The following is a 27,502-nucleotide window of genomic DNA, read 5'->3' as shown; positions in this document are numbered from 1 at the left end:
TTACATAGTAATAAAGAATTTATTACTGTAGTTAATAAATTAAAGAAAGTTTTGAAAAAATGTAACTGAGAAAAAATAAACAATTTTATTAAATTTCTAATTTGAATTATTAGCATTAAATGTAATTATTAGCATTCAGTATAAGTTTTAATACACTTGCTGTAGTGTGGTTTTCTTTTGACAAAGACTAAAAAAAATTGTACAACAACATAGATAACCCAGCAGCAATAAAGGTTTAATTTACGTAAATTTAGTGCATTATTTATGTTTCCACCTGAACAAGCACAAGAATGTTATTTTTATTATCAATTAGATCTACACATTTTAATATGTGTATAAGACAGTTAAAGTAGCCGTATATAGTTTCATACCTAGCTTAAATTTTTATATAATATATCTATGAAATTCTTTTGTACGATCATTTCAAAGAGATAACATTTTAACAGAATGATACTATTTCTGTTAACTCACGAGTTGGTAGATTTACATATCTTTCACTGCATAATTTATTAACTCCATAAACAAAACATAAATTGCAAAAAGTTAAGAATGGTAAAAAGAAACTTAGTTCAGTCGCCATTCTTGAAAAAAATTTCGCAAATTATACGATCATAGCTGCATGGGAAAATGAGTATAAGACATTGAAACATGACATTTATATTTGAAACTTTCAAGACACACATTCATATATTCGTTGAATCTAAAAAAAAAATTACAGAAAAAAAAAACAAAATTATTGTAACAAAAACATATTCAATGAATCTAAATATAACTCGCACAAAAATGTTTAGCATTTTAATTTACATGGAAATAATTATTTTAGGAATAAATACATAAATTATACTTCAAATTCTCACTCTTATTCTGAAAAAATAAACATATTAAAAAAAATAAAAACATCTATTATTAACATTGCAAGCTTGTAGCGGGGGAATAAGTACTACCAAAAAATTGCAGAAAATTCAAGCTAAATTTGGAAAAAATTTTCTTAAATTCAGCTGTAGAAAAGTTTTGGTGTTATGCATTGAAAGACATGGATATGGTACAAATAATAAAAGCATATAACAAGCAAGAAGGAAACCACTTTGTTTGTGATCAGGAATTCGTGTCAAGATGTTGCATGCCAGGCTTGTGGCATAACAGAAATGTTGTAGTAGAAAGACCTTATACATTATCAATATTGAACCAACAGTAAAGAGCTAATTGATGCTAAACTGTAATATTAAAAAACCGAAATATCTCACATTTTAGAAAATTTTTGGTAAATCAAAATATTTGTAGGCTTAAAAAAAACGTTAATTCTCAGGAATTCGTGCCCGCGACAAACTTGCAACCCTATCTTTTATTTATCAATCAAACAGATAAAGCATTACAAAATACACTCAATATCTTTTTCAGGTCCCAAAAGTAAGTTTATTTATCATAAATATTGAATAATTTACAATTAATTCTCAGGAATTCGTACCCGCGACAAACTTGCAACCCTATCTTTTATTTATCAATCAAACAGATAAAGCATTACAAAATACACTCAATATCTTTTCAGGTCCCAAAAGTAAGTTTATTTATCATAAATATTGAATAATTTACAGAAAAATTAAGCTATGTAATAAATACAATAAATAAAGACTAGCATAAATTATCAAAATGAAACTAAGGAAATTTATTTATTAAGCATTTGAAATTATTTCATTTTACAATCTCAAAATTAAATCAAAAGCTGAAGAAATAAATATTAACATTAGTTAAAATAATGATAATAAGACTAAATAAAAAAGTATTTTCCTATTTTATTTTTCAAAAAATTTAATTTCCATATAAATGTTTCATTATACATAATTGTTTGTAAATATTAGCTAGAAGCAATAAATATGGAGAAAAAAATATTAAGACTAACGACAAATTTATAACATGTACTGATCATGATTGTTTTATCACTTTAAATTATAGTACCTACAGTATTTTATAGAAATACACCAAAAAATAATGTTTAACTCCCAGTGAATTGGAGAGATTTAATTTTGTAGAACATAGGTCTCTTGTAATATCAACCAAAATTGTTACTTTGTATTATATAAAATTTTAGCAAGGGTTTTAATAAATAATTTTTGTTATATCCATTATGCAGTAGTATTTCTGAAATGACAACGCTAGATTTAGAATTTTCAGAAATATAGAGATCTTTATGTAAAATTATGTCTCACTTCTGTAAAATACAAATTTTATTTTAATATTTGAATTTTTTGAAAAATAAATATTTTGTTTCATTAAATATTTAACTTTTTTTTTAACTTTCTATACTTGATCAATACATATGTAGTATCTCAACTTTATTTCTTTTATAATATTTAAAAAGAGCTAAAATTGCTTTTTGTTTCAATTGGAAAATCAGAGGTCTATGATTTATTAGCATTTTATTAAATCTTGCTTTAAATATAATGTAGACAATTAGTGATACTTTTAACACAACTTTTCAATACAAGTATGCCTAACACTTGGATTAACTTAAAGATTCAGAAAAAGAATATAAAAATAAATAAGATTTAGAAATAGACATAACAGAAACATTTTAGTAAAATTTATAAATAATTTATAATAAGTTGATTGAAAAAAAATTAATGTTTAAGATATTCAAATAAGCAGATTCACTAATATAGGCAGAAAAAAAATCAGTGCAAAATTATAAACTGCAATATTTTTCCTAATATGCATCACAAACCAAAATTACTTGCGAATGCAAGTAATTTTTTAAAAGATAAGTGGTGTACCCGTTGTTCAACTAAATTAAACAGAGAAACTATCCATGACCTTTTTCAAGCTTTCCAACTCTTTTAAATTGTGTAAAAATTTCATATAATGATTTGTACAGTAGTGGTATTTCTTTATGGAATAAAACAGTGTTAAGAGTAGTTATTAATTTAAAATATCAGATACATTAATAACATAAACCAAATCCACTAATGTTAAATCCTGTGGTATATCCTTTCATACCTATATCTATATTGATTTGCCTCAATTAACTATAAAGAATGAGCATAGCAAAAATTGGCACTTTTGGAACATAAGTCATATAAATACTTAAAATTATATATTTTTAATACACATATTCTTAACTTTACAGTAACTAACAGAAAATGCTTTCAGGAAATTTACAAATTAAACTATTATATTAGTTTGTACAAAATATAATACGAAGAAATATAATAAAAATTAACAGGTCCCAAAAAAATGGGCATTTATATGAGCATCTTGCAGCAAAACAACAGATTCACATTGAGTGAATGTGCAGAATTATTATACAGTGAACATACATCTTAACCCTTTGTAACAGCTAGTACAACAGATGGAACAAAATAACAGGTGTTATCATGCTAAGTGCCATAAGCAAAAGGTTAATAAAAGAAAATATAATGCTTTTAATATTAGAACATTTATCAAGTTATAATATCAGTTGCACAGTAATGAGGTAAATAATGATATGCTTAAAGGGGTTAAAAATTAAGTTGACTTTTGTTATTGCTAAATACTTTCATTGAAATAAAAATATCACAGTAATGTCTATTTAATGTTCACTGACAGTTTGTTAATAATTATTTTTCATAAATATGGGATAAACCAGCTTTTTAAAGCATGAGCATTATATACAGAATATATTTCATCATGCAGGGTTCAAACTGGGACTTTCTTATTTTTACCATGAATACTTATGAAAAATATATTTTATTTACATTTGCACATTTTGACAATTACAAAATAAATTGAAATGATGTATAAATTAAAATAACTCTTTCACAGTGAATACTTGCAATTCAAGTATACTTCAACCTGATAAGTGTGTAACCTAAAATTTTCAACCATTTTACTTAACGTTTCAGTGGTTTATTCTTTTGTTACTCAATGGAGAAATGGTGCACAACAATAAAAAAAATCCTACAGCATTGCCCAGGTGCTAAATGTTAAAAGGCTTTTAAAGTTTCTTTAAAATTAAAACAATACAATACGCATGAATACAGAATGGATATCATAAGCAAAATACTTAACTCAAAATTTTAATAAAGCCAAAATTATATTTGAGTTGCAAGCATCTAAAAAACACACATTTGAAAAAATAAGATTTAACCTGATAATTCAGTTGTATTTTACAAAAATAAAATAACAGTAAGTATGAAACACAAACAAAAAAAAACAGACAAATGCAATGTTAGACACAGACAGACATTGAAAAACAACACCCAAAGGTTAAAATAAAAGAAAAACTCTATATGACTTAGAATTTGATTTTCACAAATAAATTATATAAATTGATTCATTTATAATTAGAAAACTGTGTCTAATAAAACTGCAGAAGTATTGGAAGATTTTACAGAAATAAATAGGATACTGAATATAAACACATTTATATACTTTAAACTGTAAAGAATTCAATTTGAACTCTTAAGTTATGAAATCAACCAATAGCAAACCAACTGTCTGACAGATCTTGAACATTTCAAACATTTAGAAAATAGATTTTTGATCACCAAAAGAAAATTTTTTTCTCTCACATGAAAAAAAATCACTCCAAAAATATGTAAATAAATTTAAAATTATTTACAAAACATTCCGTGTAAAATAAGAATTTAACGATATCATTTGCAGAAGTGAACAGCATTGCATAAATTAATTAACAAAATGTTCTCAATCATCTGATTAATCACTAAAAAATTTTATCTTCAAAAAAGAAAATAGTAAAGTTATAGTTGTGGTATTTGTGTTTTATAAGAAATTGAAATATGAACGGTAAATTTTAAAATAAATATTTGAAGTAACAAACAAAGTGATTAAAATGCATATTAAAAGAAAATTTGATGTGAAATTAAATTTAAAGCAAAAATTAATTCTCTTTTTATTTCTCTAAAAAATAGGGATATAAATATATTGCTTCAATAGAAGGGGAGAAAACATAAATTTATAAGGATAAATACTTCAGTAGGCTTACATTTATAGGACTGAAGTGTTGGCAAAATAGCTTAAGTTTTAGAAAATCCTTAATACTTTAAGTATTATTATACAACTTCGTAAGTTCTTTTCAAATGATCTTGATTTTCAAATGGTGAAATGATTTTGCATATAACTCAGAAGGATTTTCTGTAACCATGTCACAGAATTAAGAGCCGGATATTCAGGAGTAGTCTACCATAATATAAATAAACTTAATATATATTTAGATAGAAATACATAGTTTGTGATGAAAATAAACCTGTAAAAGAATTAGCACAAAGAAAAAAATAATAGTTTAACAAACACTAATAATTTTCACTCTTCAAATGTTTTAAAAAAAACAATGTGCAAGATGCAAATAACACACTTGTAACTAATGCCAATTTAAAATGACAGTTAAAACAAAATACAATTGGGACATACACACAATTGGAAGTTTTAAATATTGCAGGGAATTTAATCACTTAATTGTAGCTTTTCATTGTAGAGAACATTATTGCATCAATAAAAAGTGCTAACAATACTTTACTTTGAATAAGGAAAGAGGCAGCTATTAAAAGAGTTCAGTTTCACATTGATATTAAAAAGCTCAATAGAAACTTGATTGTACTACAAAATAATAATCTTGGTACAAAATTGTTCTGATGGATGAAGGTGAATAAAAATATGGGTGCATAGCAATTTTTAAATATTTTTCTTAGCTTGATTTTATAAGTGTTTAACTGAAAATATTTCATCCTAACCTTAGCAACCTTTTAACAATATAAAATGATTTCTCTTTCTGTTATTTAATGTAAAATTTGAGCAATGAAGAAAAAGTGAGGAAATTTTTCTAAGAAGTTTTTTTAAAAAATATTAATATTAACCCACAAAAAAAAAAAATCAACGAAGTTGTAAATAAATTTGTAGACATATAAATAATTTAGTAATTTCTAATCTGTAACAATTTTAAAACTAATAGGTATATGTCTATGTTATGAATACACAATGACATAAATTGTCACTAAAAGTTAGATAATACATTAAAATGTAAGTATCTTATTTTTAAAAAAATTCACCAACATATCAAATAATGTATTTAAATTGATCAGATTGCAGTTTTATTAGTACTTCATTTTCAAAAAAATTCACCAACATATCAAATAGTGTGTTTAAATTGATCAGATTGTAGTTTTATTGCTCAAATTTGATTAGTTTTTTTTATTTGATAAACATTAGACTTGCAAGATTTCAAATTCAGTAGTCATTGCTTCATGTCGAAACATGTTTACGGACAATACAATAATTTTTTTATAAAAAAAAGTTATATACATATCACTAAATCTTGAAAGGAGTTTTATACTTTCAATAAAACTTAAAAATGTCATAACAAATACAAAATAAAATCAACTTTTTGAGTGGTAGTTCAAGCTTTTTTTTAAAAAAAGTTGAATGCACTGCCTTCTTACACATTAAGCCACTTCTTTTATGCTTTTTATTTGGAAATTGTTGCAGAGTAAGAGAGTTTTGAGTTCAAATTTGCAGTGGTGCTTAACCATCAGAGTTATAAGAGAAAATATAGCTTAATATGAACTATTTCTCAATTAACAATGTTTTTAACTAATGTTTTTCCAAATGTTTCCAATGTTTTTCCAAATACATACGGGATTAACGATATATAAATAGTGTTATAAGATTTACAAGGATCTAGGGAACTAAACAAGTTATGACACGTAAATTAACTATATTATTAGAAAAAAAAATTTCACCAAAAACATCTGAAATTTAGTTGAATAGTTTGTACTTAATTTTTTAAGTATATATTAGTAACACTCAAAGAAAGTATTAACCACACTTTACAGCAAATACATGAAATTAGTACATTTACAGATTTAAATACTTAGAATAGACAGAAATGAATTTTAATTAGTTTTAAATTTTTCAATAAAATCAAATGGTTGAAGTTTCAGTCTTTACATCAATTATTTCCTCTCTTGAATCATGAGCATTTTCAGTCATTAAAACTTGAGAAGGATCAGAAAACAAGCTGAAAGACCATGTATTTGCACCTGAAGTGCTTGAAAAAGTTTGTTTGTCATTAAGGGGCGAAATCCAAAGAGGGCTTGGGGTATGGAAAGGGTCGAATTCAGTTGTAGCAGATTCCTAAAAAATAGCAAAAAAATGTTCAATTAAATAACAACCGTCACCAGAATTAAAGAAAAGTAAAAGTAATTCACAGAAAAATGAGTTAATATATGAAATAACATTAACAAGATCACAAACTCCTACAAACCCAATCACAAACTCCTATGACAGAATTTTTCAGGCTTTCTGCGACAAAACTCTAGCACTAATATCTTTCTGCAAGATACTTTCAATAATAACAAAGACGTATGTCACTAATTCAAGGTAAGAAAAACGCTGTGTTTACAAAGACAATATATTATTTTTAAAAGAATATGTAATATTTATTTCATTATAATATAATGGGTGACATTCCAGCATATTGTTGGGGAGAAAAACTCACTAATTATTTCCTTTATTGCATTTTGTAAATCACTAACACATTTAAAAAAAATAATTTAAAATCATGAAATCCGTAGCAGTAAATGCTGAAAAACAGATCAACGAAGAAATCACGTGAATCGGAATATTCAAAAAGAGGTTACGTATTTCGTTTCAAGATTTGATAGTTAATAACTAAGATTGGATTTTAAAAACTATATGGAAATAAAAAACAATAATTGCCAAAAAAACGATAGAATTGTTGCTTTAAAAAGTAAATACTCGAATGCACGATTCGAATTTCCCATATCGTCTGAAATATATTGGAATAATTAAAAACCATATGAAAATCAATAAATGCCGAAAATACAATCAAAACAATCAGGGATATCTGATACTATCAACGTAAATTGAATGTGACAAAAAGTGATAATTTAAATGTACTATTTAAATTTAACGTGTAAATTTCTACAGAAAAGAAAACCAAAATTGTTTCTCCCCAGAAAAAAATCTTTCTGCAAGAGCTCTGTAACGCTCTGCGACAATGTCACCATGGCGCTATGATTCTGTCACAGGGCCACAAACTATAATAATTTTAATAAATAGTATTTTTCTCCTATAAAAAAATCGTACGGCAAAATATTTCTATTTTGCTCTAGTATAAAAATAAAGAATTGTTTTTAAATAGTTGATTTTCACTAACTGAATGATATGTAATCAGTTGTTTTACGGCTACACACTTTTCCTAGGTGTATTTCTCACAGCATAAGATTTATAGCCAATAATTACACTTTCATGTAGTTAATAACAATGGCAAGTAACACTTTCGGCATCTCCCTAGTAAAACTTTAAGAGGTGTTAAGTATTATACCTTTTTTTCAATACCACTATCTTCAGGTGCCATCACAACATTATCACTCAGTCCATTACTACTAACGAAACCGCAGTTGTCACAAGAAGATGACCATGATGTTTCAGGTTCCCAAGTCGTAGGTGGAATTGAATGTTCCCATATATTGTTTGGTGATAAATTTGGCTGTAACCAAAAGTGATATTTCAGTATTTGAGAACATAAAAATAAGTTATTGTTAAAAATATTGCATGCAGAAAAAGGCTTTTGGTAAAAAAAATGCAAGAAACAGGAAAGCAGGGAAAGAAAGAACAAACAAATTTCATTGTGGCCGAGAGCAATTGCTCACACACCATACATAGCTATTCTAGGGTTGCTTCAGTAACTCTAGTTATACTAAGTGCAGTAATATGACTGGGTGTTGGTGTTTAGAAGCATTTTTGAGTAAACAGGCTAAGAAATTTTTATTAGTTTTAAAGAAATCTAGAATAGAAACTTTTTTTATATCTTAAAAGAAATGGGAGAAAGAGTTTTTTCTACCAAGCAAAGTATTAATCAAAGATAATTTATCAATTTCACAAACATAATCAAAATGAAGAATCTTTGGTAAATGCACTTGCTTTAAAAGATTTTTCTGTCACCAGAATTTATTTAGAGCAAGCTTAATAAAATTTTGTGAGAAGTGTCCGTGTTTAATTAAATGGAGGACTTAACGGAAAAACAAATCTGGAATTATAAATGACAAATTTTATGTATGAACACATAATAGTGAAATAATGCAACATAATAAACTAAGGAGAAAAGAATGAAATATTACAAGAATATCTCAGTACTTGATACCATTATTTATCCTAAAGAAAGCTAGCTTTCTCATGAAGTCTTTTTGGAGAAGAATCGAAAAATATTTTGCAAATATGGTTATTCTATAGTGTGTAATATAGCTACTAATATAGCTACCTAAAATATAGCTACCTTATTTTGTGAAATTACTCAATGCAAAGAAAATCAAATCTATATATTAAGTAAGTTTATATCTTAACACATATTTAGAAGGAATTCCTACTCGACCTGGAGAATTCCTACTCAAATCCACTTTCTACTTGACCTAGACAAGAAAAAACATTGAATAAGAAAAAAAGAATGGGAAAAAAGTGTCTCTTGAAAATAAAACCACTTCTGAATATCGCAAAAATATCCTACATGTTTGTGGAGTAACTACCACTACGAAAATTAAACATCAATTCACTTGTATATAAGACATGCCAACTTGATTCAATCACGAGGTACCTTTTGATAGATGAAGGTTGGCATGGTCGATAACTCCGCCCTCACATGTTTATATAGAATGTTACTTACCAATTACTAAACCCTGGTGGAAGTTAGCATACATATTATTCCAGATTTTCAATGTTGGCATCTTCTAATACCAACACAAACTGAAAACTGATATTTTTGATGAATTCAGACTTACTGTGAATAGTCTCCCTGTTTTCTCAAGAATATAGGTCAAGTGAAAGGGCAAGCCCTTCGTAACATGCAGCCTATTATCCATAAAACCAACACTCTGAAGATTTTGCAAAGTAATAGGAACCATTGCCTGCTGGAAAATTTTACTTATGCCACCAATGCATTTTTAATTAAAGGTAGCCTCCATACAGCATGGGGAAGATGCTAAGCTAAGTTTCCCACCAAATCTGAAGCCTTCTCTCATATTTAATGAGTATCTACCTTACTGTGTAATGGAGAAGAAATTCTTTACTATTCTCATTCCGTTATAATGGCATATAAAACTGCCTGGATCATCTTTAGTCTCTTATTTTATACTCGCGTTTGCTTGTAGTTAGCTTTCACCATGAGGTATAGCTAATTTGTTTTTATACCGCAAATTTCTTGTAGGATATATAAAGTAAAATAGTAGATGAGAAAAAAAAGAGAGAAACTTATCTCAAAATGGACAACAGTCAGGAGACTCATAAATGTTATGGAAAGGATTCAGTTATGGTAGTAAACTTAATGTGGCCTTTCCCCCAGGCTGCATATAGTCTATTGATTACAAAAAAATGCCAGAAGCTCATTTACTGGCCTTTGAAAAAAGAATTAGTGACCTAAATTTCCATTTTTCAAAAAAAGAATGCCTTTATTTACATTGTAAAATCTTTAAAGTGGCAGTTTTTCAACAACAAGGAGTATTTCATGAATAACCACCAATTTCTCATGACCTAAATCCCCAAGAAAACATGTAGATCTATAATCAGTAAGTCTGTATATGCAAAAAGTAGTTTTAATCTGTGGTAGAATTGAAGACTGACATCATTGACACTTGAGATAATATGTAATGGATATTTTGGATATTATCAGAAGTGGCTTTATTTCGACATGGCACTTTTTTTCTTAATTTCCTTTTTCACTTATTTGTCTTGTTCACAAAGTTTTGTTCCAAAGGAGTAAGTGAATTACTCCTTTTGAATATGTGTTTAGATGTTGACTTTAATGCATGTGTTTAGTTCTCATTGGTTTTCTTTGCTGTTATGGCACTAATTATTTAATTGGGACACACTGCAAAGCAGTTTGCAGTATTCAGAGAAAAAACTAGTACAGGACTACAATAAGTCTGACCCAATTTTGAGCAAAGCTCTGTGTTTAAGAGCAGTTTACTGTTGTTAAGGTGGTTTAAAGCTGCAGTGAAATGGATGTAAATGGAGAAAAAAAATACAATCAAATTGTATTAACTTGAATTTTGCATCAAAATATTTCTTTATATTACAAGAAAAATTTCTGACATATTTCCTAATCAGTTACCATAAAACATTTTCTTAGTTAAATCTTCTTTGTCATTGCTCTAATATTTTAAATATTTTTATTCAAATATCTCTTGGGAATAATTTGAATTCGTTACAGCTATTAGGTTGCCATGCATCTACAAAGAGCATTGATAATTACAAAGAGCAGTGATGATTACAAATTTCTCCCAATTTCATAAACCTCAATTTCAATTCCATCTTCCAGTTTTATCAACATTTAAAGGAGCAATAAAAGTTATAATTTTTGTTAAATAAAAATGCTACAGTATGTTGTTAGTGGAGAATTCTATCCTTTTTAAATAAACACTTTGGATGCTTTGTAAGGAAATAAAAAGGAAATAACCAGTAATTTTCAAATAATCTAAAATCAGTAATTTTAAACCATAAGTTAAAAATAAAAACTGATTTGGGATATTTTACAGTGATATAGTTAAATTCATTGAAACATGATAACTGAAAATTTTATAACTATTTTCTGTTTAGAATTTATCATTGACAATCAATTCCCTTTACTCAAGTTAAGGTAACCGATATGTTATTAAATGTACACGCAAACACTTGAGATCTAGTTCTATAGCTACAGTTAAAAAAGGGTACTTACATGAGGATTAATAGCTCCACTAAGGTCTAAATTTAAATTAGTAGTGCCAGATTTTTCTGTCCAGGAATCTGAATTTGGACTATAATTTGTATCCCAAAAACTTTCCCTGATAGGTGTTAAATCAAACCCTGGCCAATCTTCTGAAGAAAAAAAAACATCCATATAAATATTTTAAGATGAAAAGATAAAGTTTAAAAAACTCACATCACATCAATACACATAAAATAATTTTGAAAATTTTTTAAATTAATATTTCACTATATTAAGTTCAAATTAATAGAATTGATAAGAATAAATATGATTTTAATTTCTGATAAACTTGCACAAAATCTTTAAAAATTAAAGTAACACATAACCATAGTTTCCTTTTCTAAAAAGTAAAAGAATAATAGTAAATATTTCAGTAATGTAATTAACATACCATAAACTTCAGGTTGTTTATCATATGCTTCAAGTCTCAGTTGACGTTCTGTTTGTAAAGCTTGCAGTAAAGATATTTGTGACTTTCCAATCCAAGATACTGGTTTATTTAAAGAAGAAGAATCTATATTCAAAATTTAAAGTTAAAAAAACTCAACTTCAGTTTACTACTTATAATTTCTCAATAAAATAATTATAAAGAATAAAAAAAATCCATCTATTATTTTCAATTACATTGCTAAACATTTATGCAGAAAAATTTAAATCATATATTTATTTTGCATATAGAGGGTTAGTCTAAGTTTGGTTATGCTGTTTTATTGTACATTTTCTAAATTAAATTCTGCAAATAAAATGAAATAAATCAATATTTAATTAATAATTTGCATTATTAAGTATGCTTATTACAATATAAATGTTACAAAGCAAAATAGTTTGAAGTTATAAAAAGTAAGATAAAAGGTGTAATTATTAATATAGTATTTTAATGTATAGTAAAATTTAAGGTGTTGGTAAAGAAACTCAAAGTTTTATATATATACATATCAAGTGTATAATGTTTGTTAACTGAACCGATCTAACACTGAAAGAATAAAAGTAAGAGTATAAAGTTTAAATAAGATCAGCATCTGATAATATCCTTAATAAATGGCAGCAATAGGTAAAGTTACATTACTAATGCTATCAACATCAAACCAGGTTATTATTTAAGAGATAGGTTGAAATAAGTACTTTAGACTAATTTATTCATCCTTAAAATAATATTTCAAGTATTTAAATATTTTATGAAATATTTATAAAACATTTGAGAAGTACCCTGGTCTATATGTCAGTTATATATCATACATACCATTTTGCCTTGAAAGATTTTGGCATCCATGAATTAAGTCATTTTCTTTTCTTTCAAGATCTGGAGCAATATCAGTCGAAGAGCAGAATTCATTGGTTTTTAACATCCAACACCTTAACTTTGAGCCAGAGAGTTTGTCTTGTAAATCTGAACTAATGTCACCACTTTCAATATTCCAAGCATTTTGACCCATAGATGACTGATTAATAGAAGTTTTGATTGCAGATTGATAATTTTGACATTTAGATCTGGAGGAATCTAAATAAATTTGTAGAGAATAAGTTGAAATTTAGTTTGTTTCAAATATAACAGACATTTTAGAAAAACTTACATATTAATTCAAACTCTAAAATTTAGCAAAGAACACCGATTTTATTAAAAAAAATAATAATTTATACTAGAGAGATTGAAAGAAATACTTGTATTAAGGATGTAAGAGCACAACTAATCGAAATCAGCTTAAAATTAGGAAAAATTACCATAATTTTTAAACTAATTATTGAATTGTACACAAATTAACTGTTAGCACAGTCTGGTGAACTCACTTAATAAATATTAATTGAGAAAATTTGCTTGATAAAAAAAAACAAATTCAATTTTCAGAACATAAATATCTATTTAATTGTAAATTAGAATTAAGCAAACTCAGTCTGTAGAAGATAACATTTTTGAAAACCTTACACAATATTTTTAAGACATTAACTAAACACATGACACATTTTTGTAACAGAAAACAAATCTTACTGGCTCAAAAGATACATTATAAGTAAAAATTAAAGGCTACTAATTTCTTGCGAAAAAATTAATCTTTTTGTTATTAAAAAACTCTTAGTTCCCTCACAAAATTTGCACATATTTTACTATTACTACACAGAGAGAATGTCCGAATGACCGAAATCTTTTATTTTAAGCAATCAATGAAATCAATATGTACAATTATAAAAGCAGTCATTGTTACCAGCAATCATAATCTAACAGAATAATTGCAAAAATAGTTATTGCGCAAAATTATAAATATGTTGAACATACATGAGCACTTAACAATGCTGTCTGTTTATGCGTATATATACACGAACGAGCACTGTATACAAATGCTTGCATGAATAAGTTAAAAAAGTTGAATGCTTACATACATTGTATCTAGTACATAGTATATTCTTACTTACGCACATTGTATGTTCAAATGTATATGCATACATAAGTGGGACACACAATGGTATTGGATTTTTTAATCTCGTAAATAAGAATCACAATGTACGATATTTAGATTGTGTGAATAAGAATCAAAACGCGAAACTTTTAAATCAGATAAATACGAAAATCGATATTTGATAATAAAATCGCGATTTTAAAAAAGCGTTAACACAAATCGCGATATCGGAATTTTAAATCTCGTAAATAAGAATCGCAATGTACGATATTTAAATTATGCAAATAAGAATCGAGATATCATCAGATTCTGGGCTTGGGATTTCTTAAAGGCTTTTTGTATTGTTTTTGTTTAGCCATAATAAATAAAAATCTACAAGATTAATTGAATGAGCATATAAATATTTTCACCGCAAATCCGCCACTATTTTTTTTTATTATTTCGTTTGCTTTCGCGCCAGCAAACAACAAGCTAAAAACGGTTCATTGTAGACCTCGCCCAAACTTCAGCTGTCAAGATAAGGATAATTGCTTTCAGTTGCGTTAAAAAGCCCCCCTAGAACGGACTTGGCTTAATACTCTCTTGGTATGATACAGCTATTTTCTCTTGGCGTTTTTCTTATAACAAGGTTACTATTTTTCCTGGTATGAAGAAGGATTTTTCCTCTCCGCAAGAGTGAGATGGAAGTCTTAGTCATGAGAGGGAAAAGTCTTAGCTATCAGTGGGAAAATTTTCTAAGAATGAAAGAAGCGAAAGAGCTGTACCTTGACTTACCACCATTTCATGAATAGCTTATCTTGTCTAACGAATTGAAATAGATTTATGTAGTGTTTCTGCAATTTTAAATAAACTATAAAAATAAATAAAGTTTCAATTATCAGAACATTTTTTCTAAACATTGGAAGTCGTTATTAACAATCGCATTAAAGAAATATTTGAAGTCTTCAAGAATTTTTTTAATTGTAGTTCAAATCTAATTTTTCACTGAGTACAATTATTACGTAAATTAAATTTTATGAAATCGATCATAATGTTATTATTATGATTAATAATTTTAAACCATAAAATGTATCGTCTGTATGAATGAGGTTTGAAAATGCGACACATATAAGAATTTAACATAATATAGTAACTGCACCGTAAAAACATAATTAGAAAAAATAATTATTTTTCTCAAGATTTTATGAGATAATGATTGAAACTATTTCTATGCATTGATATTCAAGCCGTGATACAGACTTGCGAACTAAAGAACTAAATTAAATTCATGTTCAGTACAGAACTGAGAAATCATTCAATAGTCTGTAATGGTATTAACAAAATATTTTCACGTCAATTTTATTTATTATTATTAAGCACAACATTGTTAAATGCGGTTTTATAATTAACTCTCTTTTTTTCCCCAGATCCAAAGTTTTTTCTTACTTTTTCAAAAATCTTGATCCTGAAGCCTTTCTTTTTAAAACTTAGTTGTTCTTTTTCGCAAATAAATTTTTCGACAATTTATTAGCTTTCAGAAAAATCACCTTTTACTAAAATAAATTAAATATAGTTAGTTGGTTTTTGTCATACGAAATGAAGGAATGTAAATCAATTTGCTCAATCCAAAAATTTTTTTAAATTTAAATGAAATTATATTTTATACAAAAAGAAAAAAAATGTACAGAAAACTTTTTTTACACATAGAATATCTCAATAAACAATGCCTGTAAACTATAATTTTAAAATTCTTTTAAAAGTAAAGTTGAATTTTTGGTTTTTATTAGATGTCACTGTCATGCCTCCATGTTGTGATGGCGCTGTCATCAAGGTAGATGTTGTAAAAAGACAGAGGAGGGAACGCTCTGATGGAGAGCGGAAGCGAATTGTTTAGGTGGATTGGTTATATTAATTTTCTTCAAACTTCATTTTTTTTCTTTGTTAATAAATATTTGTGTTGTTAACTGGTTACCATTTATTTGGCCAATTGTGATTTTGGGAAGTATCTGAGTGAAGAAGGGAAAAGGAGGAAAGAATTATACGTTATATCACAGCACGCTCTCATACGAGAAACAGAGCATAAATCAAGGTATGAGATTTATCATATTCTGTTTATAAGAAACATTTTAAGAATTGAATTATGAGAAGTATTGATTTTAAGTGATATTCTTAAAGAGGAGAATAATTGTGATTTAGAGAAATTATAATTATTTTGGGAATAGAAATAAATAGAACAATTATGTTTAACATAAGGGGGATGAAAAAAGAAGATTTGGTAGTAGCTGCCGAAGAATTAGGTTTAGAAGTAAAATCGGAGCATAAAGTTGTTGATTTAAAAGATTTGATAGAAAAAAGTGATCAATTTAAAAATGACTTTGATTTTGTTAAAGAATTTTTAATTACTACAGTTACCGAACGTATTGAACGAGAGAGAAAAGAAGCAGAATTGTTAAATGCAGAAAAGAATCAAAACAAAACAACAACTGAAGCAGCATTAGAACTCGAGAAGACTAGGCTTGAGATTGTTAAAGCACAATTAGAATTAACTAGAATGCAGACAGAGAGTAATAGCTCTAACTCCAATGTAGGGAATGATTTTAGTTCAAATAATAATAACTTAGAAACATTAATCAAAAGCGTTAAAACTTTAACTATTTCCGTTCCTAGTAAACCCGAATCTTGGAATTTGTTTTTTACGTCTCTTGAAAAAGCATTTGTAATAAAAAATGTTCCGGAAGAATTAAAAGTCGAAATATTATTTAATTTGTTAGGTGAACGAGCGGCACATTTGGTAGTTTATGCAAACGCGGAAGAAATAAAAGATTATCCTAAAGTTAAAGCTTTAATTTTAAAAGAATTCCAACCTACCCCAGAAGCCTGTCTAGAAACTTTTCTAAACGCCAAAAGATCAAAAATGAAAACCATATGCAATTTGCTAGTAGATTAAGAGCCAATTGGGATTTTTATTGTGAACTTAAAAATGTAAAAGATTTTGAAACGCTGAATGAATTAATAGTTAGCGATAGATTACTAAGTGCGTTAGACAACGAAACTCGAAGCTATGTTAGAATAAAACAATTAGATACTTGGCTTAAACCTAGGCAGATCGCTGAATTGTGCGATAATTGGTTTACCTCTAAAGGTAGAAATTTTTCAGAATTGTATGATAATTCGGTTAACAATCGCAATCCGAATGGAAACACTAAGTATGTTCCACCACCTTTGAGAAAACCACCATTTACTAGAGAAAACAAATATTTTCCCCACACATGCGAATGTTATATCTGTTCTAGTAACTCACATATGGCTAAGAGTTGCCCAAATAGAAGAAATAAATACTATGATCATTCAAATAAAAGCGGTAATGATATTCAAAACAAAACGCGAAGTAACACACAAACGTCTATGAATAAATCCAGTGATAATACTGCAGTTGTTACAAATGTAAATTCGAAACATTTGCAGAGTTCTAAGACTTTAAATGAAATTAATTTGTACCCGTTACAAAAAGTCACAATTTCTATTGCAAGTAGACAAATAGACGCGATCATCGATAGCGGGGCTGAGATCTCTATTTTGAATATGTCCCTACTTCCGTCTTTAGAAATAGAAGCTAAGGGAAAAATAATTTTACAATCCGCATTTAAAGAACAAGTCGAGGCGAAATTAGCTATATTGCCTGTTTATTATAAAAACCCTGACGATTGTCTATTTTATAGTTCAAATATTTTGTTTGCTTTAACAGATAAACTAAACATCCCTTGTTTAATTACACCGGACGCTTATAATTCTTTGATTTATCAAAATGATGATTCAGCTAAAATTGAAAACACTTTAGTTTTAGAATGCGACACGTCAGTAGACGAGGGGGAAGAAATGAATAAAAGTTCATCAAGGTCAGAGGATTCATTTTCACAATCAGAAGAAAGTGAAACAGGGTGCGGTATTTATTTAATGTCGAATACTAATAAATTATGCAGTTCTAGCGATGAATATTCGGAGGCTAATAAATTTCGAGAAATGCAGAAAGATTGTTTAACTTTAAAGAATTCTTTTAAAGATGCTAGCTTGAAAAAGAATAATTTCTTTTTGCGGGATGATTTATTATTTCATAAAGATAAAATTTGTGGCGATACAATATATCAATTAGTATTACCTAAAATTTATAGGGATAAAGTTCTTCAATTAGCTCATAATGAGAATCATTTAGGAATACGAAAAACTAAGGAACGCATAAAATTATCTTTTTATTGGCCTAATGTTTCAAAAGATGTTGAAAATTATTGCAAAACCTGCAAAAATTGTCAATTAAAAAGTCCGGAGCGAAAATCTGATAAAATTCCTATAACCCCTGTCGTTAGAGCTCCATATCCCTTTCACACGGTAAATATAGATTTAATTGGAGAAATTGTTCCACCCTCGGGTAGAAAACATAAGTATTGTTTATGTTTAATTGATCAAAATTCTAGATGGCCCGAAGTCGTCCCACTAAAAAATTTGTCTGCTAAGACAACATGCGATGCCCTTTTAGAGATATTCATGCGTACCGGAATTCCAGAAGTAATTTGCAGTGACCAGGGTACTAATTTTACTTCGCAATTGACGAAAGAATTTGAAAATAGGTTAGGAGCAAGTCCTAGATTTTCCACTCCATCTTACCCAGCTTCAAATGGTTTAGTAGAGAAATGGAATAGGATATTTAAACAGATGTTACACCATGTTATCCGTTCAGATCCTACCGATTGGGATAAACATATTCCATATTTACTTTTTGCGTACCGCGAAGTACCAAATTGTACGACGGGAATATCTCCTTTTAAACTTATGTATGGACGCGAAGCTAGAGGCCCTTTGTCAGTTCTAAAATCTTCTTGGTCAGGTGAGATTCCATTACCCCTAAATCTTAGCAATTCGGCTGTAGATTATTTACAGGAATTAAAAATAAATTTGGAAAAGGCCGCAGATCTCGCTTCTTTGACTACGACTAAGAAACAAAATTCTTATGCTCATTATTTTAATCGAAGTACAAGAATGAAAGAGTTTAAGAAAGGTGAATTAGTCTATTTACTCATTCCGGATTCTTCGAATAAACTATACGCAAGATGGACAGGACCAGGCGAAATAATAGAACGAGTTAATCCTAATTCATATAAGGTTAAATTACCAGATGGCAATGTGCGACATATTCATGCTAACAAAATAAGACATTTTCATGCTAGAACACAAACCGTGGGAGTTATTTTTGAAGATGATGTTGAATTTGGTGAAATTCATCCTACACCAATTATAACACCTTCGTTAGGAAAAGATGACATTGAGGTAGATGTTAGTCATTTAGAAGAAAGTAAACAAACATAGTTGCTTGAGCTTTTGCACAAGCATGCATCATTATTCTCCGGTAAAGTACAAGTCGCTAATGTAGGTGAACATAAAATTCGATTAATACCAGGTACTGAGAGGAAGAAACCCTACATTTACAAAATCCCCGAATCTTTAAAGACTGAAGTTGACAAACAAATTTCAGAATTAGAAAATCTAGGTCTTATTGAGCCCAGTGAAGCAGACATTGCTTACCCAGTAGTTTGCGTGGCAAAGAAGGATGGTAGTATGCGTTTATGCATCGATTTCAGACATTTAAATGCTGTAACAAAACCTTTTGATTACCCAATGGAAAATTCATCAGATCTCATCAACCAAATTGGACATGCTAAAATTATAACTTGCCTAGATGTATTAAAAGGGTACTGGGAAATTCCTTTAGAAGAGGAAAGCCGTGATCTTACTTCGTTTAAAACTCATCAAGCTCAATATAGATGGAAGGTAATGCCATTCGGTCTCCGCAACGCAGCAGCTTCTTTTCAGAAAGTGATGAACAGTGCTTTAAGTGAATATCGTGAATTCTGCAAAGCATATCTCGATGATATAGCAATATTTTCTTGTGACTGGGATACACATCTTAAACAATTAGATATGGTACTGTCTAAATTAACTAATCTAAAATTCACTGTTAATGTCAAGAAATGTGTTTTCGCAAAAACACAAATCAAGTATTTAGGTCATATTATAGGAGATGGTAGACATGAACCAGATCCTGAAAAGCTTCGTGCTATGGAAATCATCGAAACACCGAAAACTAAGTCAGCCTTAAAAAGTGCGTTAGGTCTCTTTAATTACTACAGAAATTATATACAAAATTATGCTGAGATAGCAAAACCACTGACGGATTTAACCAAAAAGAAAGTTCCAGAGCTTATTCCTTGGACTGACGTAGAGGAATTATCCTTCCAAAAACTAAAGAAGAAGTTGATTGAAGCTCCTTCTCTTTATACTCCAGATCCTAAAAAAACGTATGTTATACAGTGTGATGCAAGTTCCTATGGTGTTGGTGCTTGCTTATCCCAAAGAGATGATAACGGTCAACTTTGCCCCATCAGTTTTGCTAGCCAAAAACTGAACAAAGTGCAGCAGAACTGGGCTACGATTGAACGTGAAGCGTATGCTGTAGTATGGTCGATTAAAAAGTTCGAAAATTACGTATTTGGTGCGAATATCGACATTATAACTGATCATAATCCTTTAATATTTTTACAGAAGTCAGCACCCCAATCTGCTAAGTTGCAACGGTGGGCTTTAGCCCTCCAAAGGTACAATATTCATATCACACACTGCCCAGGTGCTCAGTTAAAAAATGCTGATGGTCTATCAAGACTAGTAAGTGATTAAATGTTTTGTGTACTTATTAAAAAACAATCTAACATATGATAACCTGCTTTATAACAAGGCTTCTTTTCATCTGTAAATATATATATGAGTATTATTGAAATTGAATATCTATTGCAATATCGTATCAATTGTATCAAGGATTCTTTTCATCTGTAATTGTTTATACATACCAGTTTTATAGAAATTTGATTTGTATATGTGTTATAACCAATTTGATTTGTTTATTGTATATATTATGTGTTATAGCCAGGCAACTATACATCTGTCATATTTCTACTATTTTCATTTTACATAGTTTATGTGTAAGTATTTGTAACAAGTATTCTATTCATATGTTTTATTTACAATTAAGTGTTAAATATATTTTTATATATATATTATCCTACTGTGTGGATCAGATTTCGCTATACCAGGTGTAGCGCAATCTTGTCGGGGGGGTGTCATGCCTCCATGTTGTGATGGCGCTGTCATCAAGGTAGATGTTGTAAAAAGACAGAGGAGGGAACGCTCTGATGGAGAGCGGAAGCGAATTGTTTAGGTGGATTGGTTATATTAATTTTCTTCAAACTTCATTTTTTTTCTTTGTTAATAAATATTTGTGTTGTTAACTGGTTACCATTTATTTGGCCAATTGTGATTTTGGGAAGTATCTGAGTGAAGAAGGGAAAAGGAGGAAAGAATTATACGTTATATCACAGTCACAAAATAACATTGAATCATGGAAAAATCTAATAAAATCTGGACCAATAATTTATGAGGTAGGGACATTGAAAAAAGTTTGAATAGCAGAATTAAAAGAAAGTAGTTTAAATCCAATTGGAATTATTTCTCAAGAACTACTTTAGTCGTGTTTAGGTCATGAAATTTCTCATACTTAAAAAAAATGTTTCAAAGCTTTCAAAGAACAGCAATGAATTACAAACGAAAACAAGTATTTTTGAACACCTTATGCCAAAAAATAAAGCAATTAATTTGAATGAAAGATTAAAAAAAAATTGATGATGGATAGATGAAATAAAAGATTTTAATTTGCATTGATAACTTTGGTTGTTGTTTGCAAATCCCTCCATACTTAAAATTTTAATAAAATAGTAATTTTTTCTTGCATCTTTTTGGGCTATAACTCCGCAGATAATCAACGAAATTTTCAGAACTATTTTCAATTACTATTGAAATTGCTATTTTTAAGTTTATATAAAAAAAATTTAAAAATTTCTCAAGATATGAGCTTTTAAAGTAGTTTTTTCACTCTATGCATGCGCGGAATAATTTTAGAAATGTTTTTATATATTTAACATTTTCAACCATTTAACATTTTTATATATTTATTATATATTAAACATGTGATTAAGAATTTAATGCATTCTTTAAAAAGTAATGAAAATCACGTCTCCACTCCAAACTAATCATCCTGTAGATTAGGGAAAAGATATACCATGTGATTGCTATTTTATCATGGAAGCTAACTCAGAAGACAAGGAAACCCTTAATTTCAGAACTAATTTTTTTGTGAAAGATCTTTAGGAACTGAGTTTGCGTTACTTGAGTGATAATTCTATTGATATTATACTACTAATTCTATTAATATTGTTTTGTTAATTTTTCATGTGAACTATAAAAAAATATACAATTGTAAAGTTCAATTTTTTTTTAAAATTTGTCTACCATATTAAATTTAATGACAATTAAATGAATACCAAGGTGGCCCTTGGACGACTAAATTTTTATTGCTAAATTAAACCCTACGAATGACCTAAGTATCTCTGAAGTTATAAAATAATCTTAGTATTTCTTGAGAAATTAATAAAAATGTCAAAATCTGAAAGTGTCTCGACCATCATTGTAGGGCAGTATGTATTATTGTTACTCAATAGTTGTATTCTCTGTTGAATAATTACTCGCACAAACATGTGGAAGTAGAGCGTCTATCAATAATCCACAGTAAATCATTCCTATCTCTAAGAATATTTTAAAGTCACATTAAATTAATTTTGATAGACTATAATCAAATGATTACTGACAAAGTGTCCATCTTAAGGGTTTAAAAGACCTCAAAAATTAATAATTTCTGATTTTTTTTTAATTTAATTTTTATCTATTGAGAGATATTTAGAGATTATTCTAATGCACAAAATATTCGTAAAGGTTCGTAAGCATTAAAAATAGTCTTGAATGTATGCACAAACTGTAATTTGCTTCAATTTTTGAATTTTTATTTGATTGACTTGTATAATCAATAATCTGAAGAATATGTAAACTACTATTAATTCCATTTCACATAGGATCAATATTTTTTTTTCCCTTTAAGTTTAGAATATTTGGTAAATTTGACTTGACGACTTTTACTAAACGATTAAAAAAATAATGGCCTATCGGGGAATATTCACGGGCGGGTATTTAGAACATCTGAAAGAACTTTTTAATTTAATGAATCCAAAAAAACTGGTATTTATAAGGAAGTAATTACTGCAGACAAAGTTTAACTGCATGGAACAATCAGAACTATTAAAAGAGGATAAAGTATCTGGACGAGTATCAAAGAAAACAAAATGGTGATACAAAAGAACATTAGCAAAATGTAATAACAAATGAAAAAACAACGATGTTGACATTGTTTGAAATAGGTATTTTTTTTAAATAATTATATGCTATACAACTTTTGATAAACCAGTACAGTTGTAAAGCTCAGCATACCCATGCGTCTTATCAGGCGCATGGATATGCTGAGCTTTATGACGTATTATATGATCATTTTCTAGAATTAAGGAAGCTTTGCAATCATCTGAAATACACTTATAATAGATTTTCGTTTTGTGTTTCATCCTTATTCTAAATAAAAATTGATTAAATAAAACTAATTTACCACCTCAAATTGATTCGACATACTCAAACTGAGCCATTTTGTTTGCTTGGAGCCAACCTTAAAAAGTGATAGATAGTGTTGTTATCTCTTCCCTCTTTTACAAACAAAACTGGAAATTCAACTCCTTATCAACCCATACCCAATATAACAGGTGCTCATAAAGGAAAAATTTATTGTTTTGTTAATTTTTAATACTTTTTATTCCTGTACTGATTCACTCTTACTCTTTCACTTATTTTACACTACAATATTTTAAATCGTTAATTTTTTAACTGGAATTTTTATATTTTTCTCATTATTTTAGAATAATTTAAGTCAAAATAAGTGAAAATATTATATTTAGCATTTTAATAATTTTTGATTATAAAACACAACATGAAACATCATTGTTTTTCCTGCGTTAAAATTAAAATTTTCTAAACATGACACTTCCAAACAATCTTCAAATGTGCAGTTATTTAGATTTAAATTAAGAAGAACAATTATTCATTATTGAAATTACAAAATTAATTATTGATATACTTTTGAGTAAGAATTATTGATACAATTTTATAAAAAAAAAAAAAAAAGAACTTTCGAATAACGCTTTTAATAAAAATACACAAGTTATTTCCAGATAATCTAAACGAATTTTTAGTAACTATTCGAGTGTTTTTTATAAGTAAAAAATACCTAAATATATTTTTGCTTATAACTAGAGCATCAGAAATTTTTTTTTTAAAACGCACACCAGTCTCCAATCTACGTCAAAAGATTATTAATATGCTACCTTTGTAATTTTTCACCTACATTTTACGACGACGACAAATGAATCAACAGCAACAAAAGCATTCTTTATAAAAAAATTTAAAGCATTGCTTTAACACATGGATCAATAAGTTCCGAGACTAACCCAGAGATGGCGCTCGTAGTAAACCAGTAACCAGGTCTTTCTAGAGTACTAACCTTTGCTTGAAACGTGTCAAAATTTTAAGTCGATCGGACCAGAAACAGCTGAGTTATCGAGGTTGGAGTAAAGTCGTTTTGTAGTTTGTTTAAAAAATGGAAAAAACAGAGTTTCGTGTTCTGATAAAACATTGTTTTTTAATGGGTAAAAACACTGTGCAAGCAAAACAATGGATTGACAAATGTTACCCGGACTCTTGTCCATCAAAAGCAACGATTTGTCGGTGGTTTGCCGAGTTTAAACGTGGTCGTACCGACACAAATGACGCGGAACACTCAGGTAGACCTGTGGAAGCCGTTACACCGGAAAATGTGAGTGAAGTGACAGAAATTATAATGGAAGATCGTAAAGTGAAGCTCCGTGAGATTGCTGAGATGACACAGATATCATATGGAAGTGTATTTACTATCCTTCATGAAAAATTGAGCATGAAAAAGGTTTTTTCCAAGTGGGTGCTGCGATTGCTTTTGATGGAACAAAAACAGCAACGAGTCGATGATTCAGAAAGCTGTTTATCGTTACGTGACCATGGACGAAACATGGTTACATCACTACACTCCAGAGTCGAAGCGGCAGTCATCTGAGTGGCGCACAGCTGGCGAAAGCCGTCCGAAGCGTCCGAAAACGCAGCAGTCAGCTGGCAAAGTCATGGCGTCAGTTTTTTGGGATACGCATGGCGTGATTTTCATTGACTACCTCGAAAAAGGTAAATCGATCAACAGTGATTATTATATTGACTTGCTGGTGCGTTTGAAGGAGGAAATCGCAAAAAAACGACCGCACATGCAGAGAAAAAAATCCTTTTTCACCAAGACAATGCACCCTGCCACAAGTCGATGAAAACAATGGCAAAATTGAACGAATTGGGCTTTGATCTGCTTCCCCACCCCCCATACTCGCCAGATTTAGCCCCCAGTGACTACTGGCTCTTTGCTGATCTTAAAAAAGTGCTCCAGGGAAAAAGATTTGGCTCAAATGAGGAGGTCATCGCTGAAACTGAAGCTTATTTTGAAGCGAAAGATAATTTTTTTTATAAACATGGTATTGAAAAATTGGAAAAGTGTTGGAACGATTGTATCACCCTAAAAGGTGATTATGTTGATGAATAAAAAAAAATTTTGCAAAAAAAATGTTGTTTTCATTGTTAGTCTCGGGACTTATTGATCCATGTGTTATAAAACTGAAGTGCCACGAATATCTTTTTTTTAAATCTTTTTTTTTATTATTTTGTAAAAAAAAATTTTTAATCGAGTCTTTTAATGTTTATGAGTTTTTTGAATATAACATAGTAAGAAAATTTTAATCATAAAGCATCTTTTATGGTAATATCATGTTACTATTCATAAAGCACCTTTTATGAACAGTAGCATCTTCACTTGAATTCCATAAATAGCTATCATTGTGGCATACTGATTTTTTTTACTATCATTTTGAGGTTTCAAAAAAAAAAAAATAAAAAAGCAAATGCTACAGTTTGATTATTCCCAGCATTTTCAATCAGATAATGCAATGCAGTATGCCCTTAAAATTTAAGTATAAAAAATATACGAAGACACACAATATGTATAGATAATCTTCAAAAAGTTAGCATCGGAGTTCCCCCCCTCGTCATTTGAACGGTACTCATGACAAAAACACTCGGAAATGTCGTGTAATGTTTTAACTCAAATCCCTTGTGCATCCGAAAAATTCCGCAAGTTTCACTCTCCCACTAAAGGAAGAATTAATCAACTAAGTCTCTCAAAAACAAGGTAAATCAGTTTTCCATTTGAGACTCTTTATCGTCGTTGGCATCATAAAGATTTGGCGAGTAATGATCTTCGGGAACAGGTGAGGTTTTTCAATAGAGTACCTCCGCCCACTCCATCAATCATTCAGGTAGGGGAGAAACTTTTAGGCGAGACCTATAAGACAGCGCTAAATACGTAAAAACACGAAAATGTTATTTTCTGTACGTAAAAGTGGAGAAAAGAGCTAAAATAAGAAAAAATGAAGAAGGGTTGGCCGGTACATAGTTTGCATTTTCTGCTTATCCTTGAAAATCCGAAATAAATATAATTTTATTTCAACAAATGAATTCTCAGAAAAAGCGGAATACTTATAAAAAATAAATTTTAAAAAACGAAACTTTTAGAGAGGAGTTTTTGCAAAGCTGAAATTCGAGACAAAAGAGAAAAATCTCACCCCTGTAAAGTACAATAAAAGTTTTAAAAAATTTCCTGCAATTGGTGAACGGTCCCTCAGGTAAAAATATCGCTCTTAAAATTCTCAATTATTTCTTAAATTAAAGGAATAAAAGGGAGATGGAAAATTTGACATGATGAAGCTTTGAGATTATTGACTGTTTAGGGGACCCACAAGAAATGTAATTAGTGAATGATCCCTCAAGTTCAAAGGTTATGCTACAGATCTATAAATAGAATATCGCGAAGTCATTAGCTTGACAGTGATAAAGACGATGGAGCGTCACCAACGATGAAATTAACAAGAGAAATTAAAATTTCTATCGCTATTAGTGAACAAAAATTTGCAATGTTTAGCTGGTCCCTGTAATCAGCAAAAATTTTAGAGATTTTTTGGTTCAATTTGAGAGGGCGAAAAGTGAAACCTGAAATTGAGAATCTTTTTCAAAATGCAGCAGATTTGCACATGAGAGGATAAAAATCCTTTCTACTCAGTATATGCACAGGTGGATCCGCAAATATTTCATCGAACATGTAAAACGGTGGTATTTTTGACGGAGCGACTGTAGGCCGAAATAGATTGGGGTTGAATTAATTGTAAAAACGTTGAATAGAACAATGTCTTTTTAGATAATTTGTGAAGAAAATCAACATGGTAAAGAAAAAAATATC

At 28.9% G+C, this 27,502-nt stretch overlaps 1 protein-coding gene across 1 annotated transcript in view; it reads right to left on the bottom strand.

The window, feature by feature from the left end:
• Positions 1-6,451: 6,451 nt before the first annotated feature.
• Positions 6,452-27,502, bottom strand: part of Tmem131 (Transmembrane protein 131) — a 92,361-nt gene continuing 71,310 nt past the window's right edge. The window contains exons 32-36 of the mRNA XM_016070370.4: positions 12,987-13,244; positions 12,138-12,260; positions 11,717-11,856; positions 8,336-8,500; positions 6,452-7,122 (exon numbers count right to left, since the gene is read on the bottom strand). Coding sequence (XP_015925856.2) covers positions 6,910-7,122; positions 8,336-8,500; positions 11,717-11,856; positions 12,138-12,260; positions 12,987-13,244 — 899 coding nt within the window. The 3' untranslated portion in view covers positions 6,452-6,909. The remainder of the gene's footprint in view (positions 7,123-8,335; positions 8,501-11,716; positions 11,857-12,137; positions 12,261-12,986; positions 13,245-27,502) is intronic.

This window comes from Parasteatoda tepidariorum, chromosome 12 (genome assembly GCF_982258835.1).
Source record: "Parasteatoda tepidariorum strain Cologne lab strain chromosome 12, Ptep-v5.0, whole genome shotgun sequence".
Lineage (NCBI taxonomy): Eukaryota > Metazoa > Arthropoda > Arachnida > Araneae > Theridiidae > Parasteatoda > Parasteatoda tepidariorum.
This window is presented reverse-complemented; position numbering and strand designations above follow the sequence as displayed.